The sequence below is a fragment of the Myripristis murdjan genome, chromosome 9 (assembly GCF_902150065.1).
Source record: "Myripristis murdjan chromosome 9, fMyrMur1.1, whole genome shotgun sequence".
NCBI lineage: Eukaryota > Metazoa > Chordata > Actinopteri > Holocentriformes > Holocentridae > Myripristis > Myripristis murdjan.
This window is the reverse complement of record NC_043988.1, coordinates 11589968-11603852: the sequence shown is the minus strand read 5'-3', so window position 1 is coordinate 11603852 and position 13885 is coordinate 11589968. Positions and strand designations below refer to the sequence as shown.

At 43.4% G+C, this 13885-nt stretch overlaps 3 protein-coding genes across 3 annotated transcripts; 2 read left to right on the top strand and 1 right to left on the bottom strand.

The window, feature by feature from the left end:
• Positions 1-2163: 2163 nt before the first annotated feature.
• Positions 2164-4347, bottom strand: ankrd39 (ankyrin repeat domain 39). Its single transcript, XM_030060477.1, has 4 exons — positions 3906-4347; positions 3623-3726; positions 3334-3537; positions 2164-3251 (listed from the first exon to the last, which is right to left on the bottom strand). Exons 1-4 carry the CDS (start codon positions 4012-4014, stop codon positions 3105-3107), a joined length of 564 nt encoding a protein of 187 aa, XP_029916337.1. The 5' UTR covers positions 4015-4347; the 3' UTR covers positions 2164-3104.
• A 657-nt stretch (positions 4348-5004) lies between these two features.
• kctd9a (potassium channel tetramerization domain containing 9a) lies at positions 5005-11057 on the top strand. Its single transcript, XM_030060468.1, has 12 exons — positions 5005-5193; positions 5535-5656; positions 5752-5795; positions 6060-6156; positions 6269-6327; positions 6435-6563; positions 6676-6743; positions 6855-6950; positions 7062-7211; positions 7717-7822; positions 7906-8039; positions 9383-11057. The coding sequence occupies exons 1-12, from the start codon at positions 5146-5148 to the stop codon at positions 9497-9499; spliced, it is 1170 nt and encodes a 389-aa protein (XP_029916328.1). The 5' UTR covers positions 5005-5145; the 3' UTR covers positions 9500-11057.
• Positions 11058-11366: 309 nt separating this feature from the next.
• LOC115364691 (progonadoliberin-1-like) lies at positions 11367-11872 on the top strand. Its single transcript, XM_030059236.1, has 3 exons — positions 11367-11413; positions 11536-11674; positions 11753-11872. Exons 1-3 carry the CDS (start codon positions 11406-11408, stop codon positions 11870-11872), a joined length of 267 nt encoding a protein of 88 aa, XP_029915096.1. The 5' UTR covers positions 11367-11405.
• Positions 11873-13885: the final 2013 nt, after the last annotated feature.

Sequence of the window (13885 nt, the reverse complement as noted above, 5' to 3'; positions counted from 1 at the left end):
TAATATCAGTGACATGGGGCATTTTAGTAACAGCTCTTTAGCCATGTGGAGGGAGGTACTTGTCACTGAGAGTAAACAGCTCTCTTGGCCTGGTTCTCGGAGCTGAAACCCGCCCCCCTCCGTCTCCTGCCTCCCCCTTCCCGCCACCCTCCACCCCATCTCCTTGTGCAGTGTGGCGTCAGCTGCAATGAGCTCCAGATGTGGCCTGGCACCCCTCCAGTCCCAGCACTGGATGTGGTTTGAAGGTTGCAATGGAAACACCACCCACCAGCGGACCCAATGAAAGTTCTTGAGACTGCGAGCCCCGCATTTACACTGCCTGTCAGAGGGGAGGCAGAGCAGCGGCGCAGGGATGGGATGAGAGAGAAGGTATCTGTATCTGCTGTGTGTGTGCATGTGGTACTCATTCATCCAACATGCTTTGAATGAGTGTGAGACCGAGTTGACAGCCTCCCTATCCGTTTCAGCGGACACTGAAATATCAACATCTTTTGTCGACCCCCACCACACCCCCCGCCCAGGCTTCCTGTGCATATAAATATTTACCTCCTGCTTCTGATAACCTGCAAAAACCATGAATCATTTTGATCAGACTGGGAAAGAGGTTTGTGACTAACCAAATGGAAAGGATGCCTGGTGCTTTTTAGAGTGATCTCTTTGAGGTGATTGGGAAAATACTGCTGAATCTCCCCTCACAGACAAAGAGACATGTGAAGCGCTGCCAGTCCCATTGGTGGGTTTGTCATTACAAACACATGCTGCGCGGCCGAGCTTTGCTCAAACCCACAGAGCTTTATTTTAAAATTCCACTAGAGATCCCAAGGTTTCCAAACATACTAAATATGTCCTGTTGAATTACAGGGAAATGTGCATGAAATGATGCACAAGACATCTAGATGTTTTCTGTTTGATGTAATGGTGCAGCCATAAAACAATGACATCTTGGGCTCGAATATTGCACTCAAGATAAGCTTATGTCGCTTCAATGAAGGGTTGCAACCAGCAGATAGAGTATATATGTGATACTGTAGCTCCATTATTTGAGAAAACAATGTCTTTTCTAACTTTGAAGCAACTTAAGAGGAAATTTCAGGGAAAATCAGAGTTCAAAGGGTTTAAACAAATTAAGCCAGAGTTTCCAGATTAATGGAATGGAATAAAGCTGGCTTTTGCCCGGTTTGATGTTATTCCTGGTCTCACAAATGGAAAGACTGTCAACTATCAACATTCACTCTTACGGTGGACGTGCTTTTGTCACAAAAAAAAAAAAAAAAAAAAAAGAGACAGTGCTTTTCTTAGTGGCCATTTGTAAAGTTGGCATACTTGGACAGCCTGTATAAGCAAGTGGTTAAGCTGTTAAATCAATAGAGACATGTTGATCGTCTCTGCCTGCGCTGGTTGCCAGCAGGAACACTGGCCGAGAGCATCATTTCCCTGCACTTCTTAAACACCAACTTCTCTCGAACAGAAAATTTTAAACACATCAGGTCAAATTACTCTGATGTGCCAAGATGAATTGGTTTCATTAGTTCTTAGAAACAATGGAAAACTTGCTGCTCTGGATTGCTTAACACAAGCTTACTCACTGCCCAGTACCGGCGGCCTGTATAATTTGGCACCCCGGTGTTGCCTAACCATGATGCCTTGCTGTCCGCTGCCACACTGACACTGTTCACTCTTTCTAACAGTTTCTGTGTTTAGTGTCTCAGTATTGTGCAGGAAGGACTGAATGAGGTCAATCCATGTGAACTGCCAGCTTTATTCACATGGTCTATTAGCATAGCACCGTGAAAACTGCACACAGATCTGATGATTTAGAAACCCAGCTGGTAACTTCAAACCGATGGCGCCCTCTGCTGACTGAGACATGCTGCACTGGAATAAAAAGTAGCCCGGATTACAGTACAGCATTGATCACTGATCCAAAAACATGAAAGATGCTGACCTCCGCTTTTAGCCCTTTTTTTTTTCTTTCTCTCACACAATTCTAGAGCAAATAGATCTGTAAGCAGCTTGTGAGACAGTAATTTTTCTCAGATGCAACATGTGTCAGAGCTTAAAAAAGCAAAGCTACATTGTCCTGCACTGTTACGTTACTAATTCATTTTAGGAAACAAACAAACAAAAAAAATCACTTAAGACTTTTATTCTGATCATTTTATCGCATGATGAATGTATACACATAAAACTGTTCATGTGAAGTAGAGTAATTTGCCAAAGAGTAATGTAAGCACTCAGATCATTAAAAGCAGCTAGTTGCCTGTCCTCCGCCCTCCTCTGACAGACGTGTGCTGATCTTAAAAATCTGCTTATGTGGCAGCTCAATACATCCCATGGAAAAAATCATTGACAAATGCACAATACAGCTCAGTGGGCCTCCACATTGTTTGTCAGTGTCTGGACAACGGGATTCAGTCAGTAACACCACCTGTGAAAGATGGCAATGTGGAATTTTATTTGCTTAATATTACATAGCTTTCCAGTCCACACTAATATCTTGGCTGCAACTTGCCCTTCACTCCTCATAACATTGATATACTGCTGTCCTGTTTCATTAAAAAAGACCCAAAATGGTCATGGCCACTGATCGAGAAGATGCCATGTTTACCTCTTGCTATATTCCCTCAATTTCACCATCAAAACATTTGTTGTTAAAATTTTAATTTCCATGAATGCATGGCAGATTCCACGGCAACATGTATATTTAAAACATTTTTTCCTTTTGTGTCTCATCTGGTGCAAAAGTACAACAGCACAAGACCTTGGAGCAGGGTGGTATTTGGCAAGTTTTCCACATCTTTAAAACTTCGTGGTTGTCCCAATTTTGTATGCAGTAAACTACACAGAAAGCAATAATAGGCGTGTGCTGAGGTGGAAAATGACGATGTGCACTCAGTTCTGTTTCATTGCATACAGATGAAATGGCTCAGCTGCGGAAAAAAAGCAGCCTAATGTACCACCTTGACTGCATCCCACTCAGTCTGGGTGTAATCATGACTGCAGCAGACCTCACCCGCTGACTCAGTTCATTTTGAGATCACATCATTCTTTTTGCTCTCAGTCAATACAGACTCCATTATGCTGTGGATGCGATTTGTCCCCCGTCACCGAGGCGGTTTTAAGAGATCCTGCAGATGACCCTCGGGTGCCAGCTGGTAGGGTAGCTGGAGCTTCTTATTCACTTGGCTCAGGAGGGCTGGACAGTGTTCAACAAGCAGCTCACACACCTTTTCATGACCCCGTTCGGCAGCCTGAAACACACAAGGGCCACCATGACAATGCTCATCTGTAAGAGTTCTATTGTGATGTTGCTGCTGAGGCTATATGGCCTACTTTGTGCAAGGGGGATGCTCCGTCGTCATCGCAGAGCATCGGATCTGCCTTGTGCTGCAGCAGGAGCCTAACCACATCCAGGTGATCACAGTAAGCTGACCGGTGGAGCGGCGTGGCCCCGCCTGACGTCTGAGGAGAGGCACAAGCCCCGTTCTCAAGAAGAAACTTGCATACAGCGAGGTGGCCGCTGCGACTCGCATAGTGCTGAAACACAACACACACAGAGGATGCAGGAATTTAGATCCAGTGGTGCAGGAATAAATGTCACTCATCATTTCAGCATCCTCACCAGAGCGGTGTACTTGGCTGAATCCCTCAGGTTAGGGTCTGTGCCTTTCTGCACCAAGGACTTGACCCTCTCCAAGTCCCCATCCAGTGCAGCAGACCAGATACCTGCATGGACAAATGGCATCTTAGTGTTTTTATTTTTTTCTCTCCCAACAAAGCAGTGCAATGAACTAGGACGAAGTGGTAATGTTGACAGTGATGCATGACACACAACTAGTCGAAAGGTGTGTTTCGCCACCTGGGAGCATGACTGACAACTGCAGCTGGCCTGCATGAATGCTAACCTCTCTCAAAATCCATCTCATCCAGCGTCTGGTGAACACTGGGAGAGGACGCCTGATGGGAGCAGCACGAACAGTGTTGTCGATCAGACGCCATGCTGTAAATGGCCATAAACTGACTCAAAGCGACGGTGGAAAACAGTTTAAGCTGTAAAGTCAAGGCTTGTGGTGGGACAGTGTGGTTTCCGTGTGTCTTCTTCTACTGTTTGTTTTCGGTGGGGAGTAACTTTTTGGAGCATTACTACCACCAACTGGACTGTGTCGCGCTGACTCCGGAGTCCGACAATAAAGCAGGGAGGACAATTAAAAGTTAACAAATACCTAAACACACGCTGAAGAAAACGTAGACAGGTATGATACATCCGTAAAACCCCGATTAAAATCACAAAGTGAAAGAATATGCAGGATAGCAACACTCAGGTTACAGGCAAGGACGAGCAGACGAATGAAACGAACACACCTCCTGTTTCAGTGCTGCTTTCACGTTCTGCCCGCGGTCGGATTTTGGAAACACACAGATTAGTAGTACAATAATCTCCACGCCAAGTGTGGTGTTTATCAGTTTTTACATATACTAGAGAATGTAACGTGTAGATTTAAGGATTAATAATAAAATAATAAAACATCCCCAATTGAGAGCGAGGGAACTAACTTAGCAAACTGTGAAGAAACATCCACCAAATGGAGAGGAGATAATGACCCAAATAAACAAACTGTAAAGAAAAATTGATGACTGCACATTGACAGAGTGCGTATTATATACACGCCATATAGACTAGCCTAATATATAGTGTTATGCATTCATAATTCTACTATGACATGGGTGAATTTTTTTTTTTTCATTAGAGTATCGCAATCAAGATGCAATTTAGGCCACCGTTTTTTTCAGCAGCTGCTCTGCTTTCTGAAAATGCAGCATTTACCGCCAATTGTACCTGTTCACACGCCACATTTTTCCATTGCTGGTCAAGCCAGAGTGCTAAAAACAATATTTTGCTTAGCTCCTTAGTCCGTTCTTAGTGAGATGGTGGTACATTAATTAATTGTTTATTTTATTGTCGGTCATGTGCGCCGTGTAGGAAATTCCTATATTTCCGACAGCACTTGAATGCGGCATCTGTCTCGTGTTGTTGTCTGGTGCTGCTAGCTAGCCAGCTTGATCCCCGCAAGCTAGGGTTGGCTAGCCAAACATACGTTTTAGTGTAAATTGTAAGGACATACCTAAAGCCAAAGCGCCTGAAGAATGAGAAGAGTTACTTTATTTGTTAACGGGACATCTAAAAATGGCAAGGTGCGTAACCAGCTGGCTGTACCAAGCGTAGCCCCTGTGGGCTTGGGCCGCAGAATGACTGGCCTGTCCCATGGGGAAGACGCTGTTCATTGTGCACTCTGGAATTGTTATGTACATATTTAGTTAGCCTTAACGCCGGGCAGCAGTGTGTGTGTCCTTCACTGAGACGTCAGCTTTTATTGGCATGTTTTCAAATGGCGTGTCCGTCAGAAAAACGCAGCTGCCCCGCTGTTCGTGTTAACTGAGGTCACCAGTCATTTGCTCCAGTAGGAAGGGATGATCTATTGTGTCTCAGATCCACACAGTTTTAAGAAATCTACTCTTTTCTCTTCCCCCCTCAGGTTGTAGCAGTGTACGGGACCTTGTCCGACCTCTTATCCGTAGCAAGCAATAAGTTAGGAATCAGAGCCTCCTCTTTGTACAATGGGAAGGGTGGTCTCATAGATGACATCGCCTTGATCAGGTATGTTGTCCTAAACTTAGTGGATGACCGTATGATGCCGAGCACATTAGAAATGTATTCACTCACTGTGTGTGTGAAATCTGCCCTTGTTACAGAGACGATGATGTGCTGTATGTCTCAGAGGGGGACCCGTTTATCGGTCAGTGCTGTCCTGATCTTTTCACCTGGTCTGTTTTGATTATCAGTTTGATAAAGCTTTATAATCTCCGACAGGCAGCAGCCTCGAGGGGATGGTGTGTTTGGTTTTGTGCACACTTATGACTGCATGATCAAGGACCTCTAGTTGTTGTAGTCATTCAAAACCTTTGAAAAACACTCCACCTGAGTGTTAAATGCTCAGCTGGTTTTTCACCCAAGTCTGAGACTAAGAGGTTATTTCCCTTCATCTTCTTGCACACTTTAGACCCTCAAAATGAAGTCAAGGCTGCATCTGATCAGCCTGGAGCTCACACTGATTGGCTGACCCTCAATGTCGGTGGTCGTCTTTTCACTACAACCAGGTAAACATGATCTCCATCTCTGTGCTCACAATGCAAGATTTCATGGCCAGAGTATATATTTCTGCTCTGATATGACCTGTCCCTCATTAAAACATTTCTGTCATCTATACAGGAGCACCTTGGTCAGCAAGGAGCCGGAGAGCATGCTCGCCCACATGTTCAGAGAGAAGGGTAAGTCATGATCACAGAGCTGAGCAGCCACTGAAGAGGCTCGGTTTTTATTATGGTGACTCATCTTTTAGAATGGGTCCCGTGAACCTCTTTTGTCTTTGCTGTAGATGTGTGGGGAAACAAGCAGGACGAACGAGGGGCTTACCTGATCGACCGCAGCCCCGAATACTTTGAGCCTATTCTCAACTACTTGAGACACGGTCAGCTCATCATCAATGAAGGCATCAATATACGGGGTGAGTCTGGCCTTTTGAAGCTCCACAGTGTCACATGCCTAGTCCTAATACTTGATCACAGAAATCACTTGATCAGACTCACTGAGTGAAGTCAGCTGTATGGTTTTGTCAGGTGTTCTTGAGGAGGCTCGCTTCTTTGGAATCGAGCAGCTTGCCGAACAGCTGGAAGTAGCAATAAAGGTAATCTGACAAGTGGAAGATAGATAACATGCTTTAGCAAAGTGGTTACTCATTTGAGTGCATATTAACTTGCCACATTTTTTTTCACTATTATTATTATTATTAAACCAGAACTCACAGCCACCTGAAGATCATTCTCCCATTTCCCGGAAGGAGTTTGTCCGTTTTCTCCTGGCCACACCCACCAAGTCGGAGCTCCGCTGCCAGGTACAAGCTGGTGGAAAATGTCATTTTTGAAAGAACTAACACCGCAATACACTGCTGTCCGTCGTAACATCATGAAGTAAATATTTGACACTTGTCATGATTTTTTTTTAGGGTCTTAATTTCAGTGGGGCTGACCTCTCTCGTCTTGACCTGCGCTACATCAATTTCAAGATGGCTAATCTCAGCCGCTGCAACCTGACACATGCGAACCTGTGTTGCTCCAACCTGGAGCGAGCTGATCTGTCTGGAGCTAACCTAGATGTGAGCCTGAAAACCCTCTCTTTGTCCTTACCGAATAATTCATATACACACAGTAATAGACACACACCAAGTATTGAATGCACTAATGCAGTGGTTAACTAAGGGGAAGAGAACTTTCGCTACTTCTGTTTGGCCAGTTCTCAGTTTCCTGTAGTGTGGCACACAAAACTTTTATTTCACAATTTTCCTGGTAAACAGCTGCCATTGTTTTTGGTATTGTGCCACTTCACAGCTCCTGTCCCCTCAGCGGCGTGGAGAAAAGGTCGTTCTGTTATTGAGCGACACCCGTTTCCCAGTCACTAGACAAACACGATTGCCCAAAGCACACATCTATTCTCAAATTCAGTCCATATTGCAACAAATATTAACAACCAAGCCAACTGTTATTTTCCCCCTCTCTGATGACTTTGCTGGGAAGCATGAATCCGCTTTAGGGAGCTGCTTAATATTTGCCGGAGCAGAAAAGCCTGGTGAATACTGATGATGTTTGGTTTCTCCGTTCAAGGGTGCTAACTTGCAAGGGGTGAAGATGCTTTGCTCCAATGCTGAGGGAGCGTCTCTCAAAGGATGCAATTTTGAGGATCCATCTGGATTGAAGGCCAACCTGGAGGGTAATGCATCTCTTTGTGTAAATTAAAGAGGCCATGGCCCCTCAGTTATAACCTTGTGTTAAACCGAATCCTATCATAATTAGGTGCTAACCTGAAAGGAGTTGACATGGAAGGAAGCCAGATGACCGGTATCAACCTGCGTGTGGCCACTCTCAAAAATGCAAAGCTGAAGAACTGTAACCTGCGGGGCGCCACTTTAGCAGGGACTGATCTTGAGGTAAGTTAAGGCTATCAGAGGGGATTATGCCTGTAAACCCTCATTTAACCCAGCGAGTTGACTCAGAAGACATTGTTATTTACGGGAGTTTCCTGGGGAGCAGCTGCGGGGCACATAAAGGATGGAACAAAGCAGATCTGAATAAATTGGAATCTAAATAAATTGGATTATAGATTTTGAGATATGTGTGTGCTGTGACCCTGAGCTTTCTCCAAAAAAGGTTTGCCAAACATAGCTCAGCAGCAAGATCTCCAGCATTTGAAGTAAAATTACCCTCATACAATGGATAATGTGAATTTGATCTTTATAACCCTATTGGAGTTTCATGGCTTTTTTGTCTTTAGAGTCCTGTGTTTAAAATGATGATTTTAGAAGTGAAAGGTGTTGCAGTCATTTCTGCAGATGTTGGAATGACATGGATTTATTCTGTCACCGTGTGTGTGTTACCTATCTGACAGTTCAGACTTGCTTTGGTTGGCTTTTCCATCCCTCACCATGAGTGAAAGGCAGGACTGTGCCCTTCTCTGTGCGGGAGGGAGAGGAAAATAAACAGCCACAGATGTGACAGATATTCTTACCGCATAAACAAATTTAGCTTTAAACTGGTTCTGCGTAGTAGTCAAATAACACAGCGTGAGGAAAATCAGGCAAGAAACACTTTAAAGCTATATGAAACCGGAAATTTGTGGTAGTTTAAGCCAGAGGACTTCAGTTTGGACTTTCTTTTGATGAGTACATATCAGCCTAACTGCTTCTTCGCTGTAAAGGACAGTTTGTTGAACAAAAAAGTAACATTTTCAGAATTAATTCTCATACCAAATTTTCATTTTTCTCTCTTGGATAAAATGACTTGTGCTTTTTTCCCCCCAATTAAAAACAAAGAGGGTTTGCACATGGCATTGGCATCCTAGAGAAGAAAAAAGCAGAACTTCTGATACTTTTGCCACAGTGCCTTGGCAGAAAACTTTGCCTGTGATTATGGAAATATGTTTCAAATCTCATCTGTGCAGCCCCATAACAGATTATGCTAAAATTTGAGTTTTAAGGCATAAGTGGTTTGAAAGACTTAGTTTATGCACTAAGTGCTCGATTTTTGACTTGAGTCCTATGGAAAGTCACATTTTAGGCAGTCGAGTCCCGATGGAATGCAGATGATTCATCAAAACGCTTGTGGAACGTGCAGCGGAAAATACTCAACAGGCTTTCAGAAGGGCTTTTTTTTCCAGTTACACTGCAACTTTCAAAGCATGGTGGGTCTGTGCACAGTGTGAGAGCGCATTACTCTCCCTAACTAAGTCTGCTTAATCCCGGCCCGTTGTTTTGTCCCCGTTTGCTTTCTGCAGAACTGTGACTTGTCCGGCTGTGATCTCCAAGAGGCCAACCTGAGGGGGTCCAACGTGAAAGGAGCCATTTTTGAAGAGATGCTGACCCCTCTCCACATGTCTCAGAGCGTCAGATAACTGCAGCACAGACCCACAAGTTCAGCCAGGGCCGAGGCTGCCTTCTTTAAAGCTTGGCTCCTCCGCTCTGCGGTCAAACTCCCCCATACTATCAATCTCTCTGTACCTGTTTGCAACGCAGGTAGCTGTATGCACATCCCTGGCATTCCACCTATATTATGTTAGCTTTAAATATCTTGCACTAGAGTTTATCCAGGGTTCTCCATGTGTGTTTTTACGGTAGGATGTTTTAAAATGTTCAACCGCGTCTGCATTTGTCACCAAAACAAAAGATCCTAGTGTATGTAAAGACGTGTCTTGATGCAGTCCAATTGCTATGTTCTTTTTAATGTTTTACATAATTTATACGCATTTCATGTTACTTGACATATTATTGGGAATCAAAGATTATTGGATCATGAGCATGAAGCGAAGTTCAGTGTTACGAGCTTCACACAGTGCTGTCGTAGCAGAAGTGGAGGGGTGGGAGGGGGTGAATTACCAATAACTGCAACTGGACATTCTTTTCAAACGATGTAATTTATTTTTGCTGGATACAGTATGTTGAAAGGAAGCGATGCAAGCCAAAGCCATACAATAGCACGGTCTGAATGGCTAAACGTGCTGTTAGTGCACCACAAAACTATGCTACAGGACTAGTTTTCAACACCACATGGGTATGCAATACATCATTTACAGCTGTGAGTTTCCTCCTTTTCCTACTTTTGAATATAGCTTACTTTGAAAGCTTTCCCTTGTTTTGCGCTATGTGAATCTACCTCTCTTTTTTTACCCTGTGTATGACAGATATATAATTGCATGCCTTTCACTGTGGCTTTGCTTATCGTCAAGTATTTGTATGTAAGTCATTACTCCTCATACTCAAATGCGAGAAAATAATCCAACTTCTTGTGCTTTAAACAAAAGGCAAATGTTAATGTGTTAGATGTGATGTCATGTTCCACCCAGTGAGGAGAAGTGTGATTTCCTGGAAACGCGCCCCATATGTAAAGATTGTGCGTCATGTAATCACACTTTGAAGCTGCTGCTTTGCACAAACATGTTGACATTGCAACACGTTATTCCATGTCACCAAAAAAAAAAATGCACGGTGCTCGTACTCCTAACGTAAATCAAAAAAAAAAAAAAAAAACAGTGCTTCCAACACACCCAGAAGTCATCAGAGCGGTCTGGTGTTGTAACTGTGTTGTCGAGGAACAGGCTCATCTCACTTCTGACCCACAGCGTCTCGTTTTGCATGTTTGAAGAGCTGTACTCGTCTCTCGCTGTAACTCCTTAAGCTGATGCAATATTATTCACTCAGTTCAATAGGTACCCTGCCTGTGAGAATGAATGATGAAGGCAATCATATAGCGGTTTTCACCTTGAGCGTGAAAATCAGTGTAAGAGCTATACGGTTATTTATTTTGATACATCTTAATGAATTCAGTATGGGGCAAAGGTTGGTTTTTTTGAAGACAGGGTGTGGCGTAGCCGTCCCTGTCTATAATTATTGCACTCGACCACGGAAATATATTTCCATGAATGACTGTTATAAATAAAACTGCTATGAAGATGATCAAGTCTCTGTCTTCTGTTGCCATTTTATAGTGTGTGCATCAAAGTACTTCCTTAGAAAATGAGAAAGAAGTCACTTGTCCTGTGATTCAGTTTATGGCCGTACACAAAGCTTGCCACATCTCACTTCTTGTCACAAAAAAAAAAAAAAAATCACACACTGAGTGTAATCTTTTAAAAGACTCTGCAGGTTGCCGGTAAATAAGGCTTAATCCCATTTTGTGACCCCCAGCAGTGAAGTGTTGGGATAAAAGGAAATACAGCAAAGGTCTATATAAGCCTCGGGAAACAGTGCACAGCATCAACAAGAACCACAGACGAGTACAAATCAGGCTGCTTACCTTGTGACATGGGAAGGTAAATGAAAATTCAGTCGTGGGCTAAATGAGAAACCTGGGCATTCGGGTAAAGCCTGGTCTGTTCAAAGGGTGAAGACAGATCAATGGCATGCCTCTAATGTTAAAATATCTGTTTTTTAGGATGGAGAGGACGACCTTGGTGCTGTGGCTGCTGCTTTTGGGGACACTGATGCCACAGGGCTGTTGTCAACACTGGTCGTACGGCCTGAGCCCAGGAGGGAAGAGGGAACTGGACAGCCTGTCAGACACACTGGCCAGTGTAAGCATTAATCTGTCACACACTCGCAGCTCAGTGCGGTTTATCTCAGCGTTGTACCCTTGTAATTTTGTCTTACAGATAGTTGGGGCTTTTCCGCAAACGGACATACCCTGCAGCGTCTTGGGCTGTGCTGAAGAATCGCCTTTTGCCAAGCTCCACAGACTGAAGGGATTACTTGTAAGTGTTGCTCCTTTGTGACATTTTGTAATTGTGTGCGTTTGTGCGTGGGTGTATCTGTGAATAAGTCCACTTCCTGATCAGATGGCCGGTGCTTTATCACATAAATCACTCTCTACAACAGTTCAAATCTTTTTTTCTTTTTCTTTTTTTTTTTAATTCTCTTTTAGGGCGGTGTCATCGGCAGGGAAAACGAATACAAAATACAGAGCAAATGATTTCCAAATTCTACAATAAAGTATCACAGCAGTATTGACTTTGTTTTGGTCATTGCCTCGGATGATTTAGGTCCAAATCATGAGCATGCTGCAAGTCAGCTTTTTCCCTTTTTCCTTGCTCCCTGTCTGACTAACTCATGTGGCTGTGCAGTAAATAACTGAGGTGTTTCAGCTTATAGGCCCAGGGTTTCAATAAATACACTGCACTAACATGAGTTAAATAGGCTTTAACCCTGGTTGCAGATACTGATCAGTGTCTCTTAGCCACTAGAGGGCGCTACAAAACAATAGGAGTGTGGTTGCTTGAAGTTTACTCTTTCAAATATTAGCACAAACAGTATTAAAGTTTCCTGTAGCCCAGCTGATTCATAAATTAATCTCACGTTTAGTGCAATCTCTGTACATGACCTGTGCAATTACCCTGAAAATGAATCTACAGTATTTTCTGTGTATAGGTTGGATGTGATTTTTGTCAGTAGCATAATTTATTGTAATTTACTTTATTTTATTGTATTTGACGTGTAGCTGAAGACACTTAATCATGTTGTCACAGCTCATTTCTTGCCTGGCTTGCTTCAGCTGCACTCCACAGTCATGTTTGGATTATAAAAGTGTGTATTAATGGTCGGTTGAGCAACATGAAAATTATTTGATCAAGCGGCACATGTGCATGTTTGCCAATAGTGTATGGAGCTTAAACAAATTGAAGAACACATTGGATTTCATTCATCATGGAGATTTGACAGCGATACAACACCCGGTAATATCCTGCTCACTACTGAATAGGCTGGACATTTTCTTATCTGCAATGGAAAGTGTGTTTTTCAAAGTATTTCAGTCTGTCTTGTCACTCCGCTGTTACTTGGCAAACACACCAGGCAGATAATCACTTCCGTGTCCTTCATCTTGTTGACGAAATTGCGACCACTTTCATTGAACATACCCTGCACACCATATGGATGAAGTATTGTCTGTTATTTCACCTGATTTGATAAGGAATAAATATATGATAGGCAATTGCACTGCAGGACATAAAATATTTACTCAGGATCAGTGCTTGTGCACAATAACTCTGCCATCCAGTGCCCATCTAACCTCCATTTTGAAATCAAAGACATCATATCGGAAACACATTATGTGAAGCGAGGAACAGCATTTGCATTTTTAAAAAACGGCAGACATCAAAGCAACATTTAGAGGAGAGAAGTGGGGCACTAGACGATTTCAAACGGCACTGTAGCCAAGAAAATACCTGTTGGAGACAAAGACCATGCGGAGCCTGTACTCCTAAAAGCTGGAAGGTCCACCAGGTTACTTCTAATTGGTCTCAGTGAGACTGGTCTTAAAGCAGATTGGACTAATAGAAGTGAACATCAGGGGAAAAGCCTCTGTGTTGGAGGAACAACAACAGTGAGGTAGTGGCGGTGCAGGCCGGTGCACAGTGGAGCACAAGGCCTCTCACAGACATGCTGTGTGTTAAATACTTGCAAAACGGAGGCTCTTGAACTTGTGAGGCTGGCTAAAAAACAACTTCACGATTTGTGATCTGTGTGCCGAATCTGAAGCTATCTCCAATGAGAGAATTTTTTTTTTTTTCCTACAAGCAGCGACTGATCTAATTGATCCAGCCGGGGGACAGAAAAAAAAACTGATTACTGCAGCAAACAGTACTTTAGCCTCAACTAGTTCGTCTACCAGTGTTTAATAAAGTGCTTTTAATACCTTGGTGCTCCTCCGCTTGAAGGAAACCCATTGAAACCCCTGAGGAAGCTGTAACCAGGCAACTACAGCAGCAGGCTGTGGTCTGCCTCTTTCT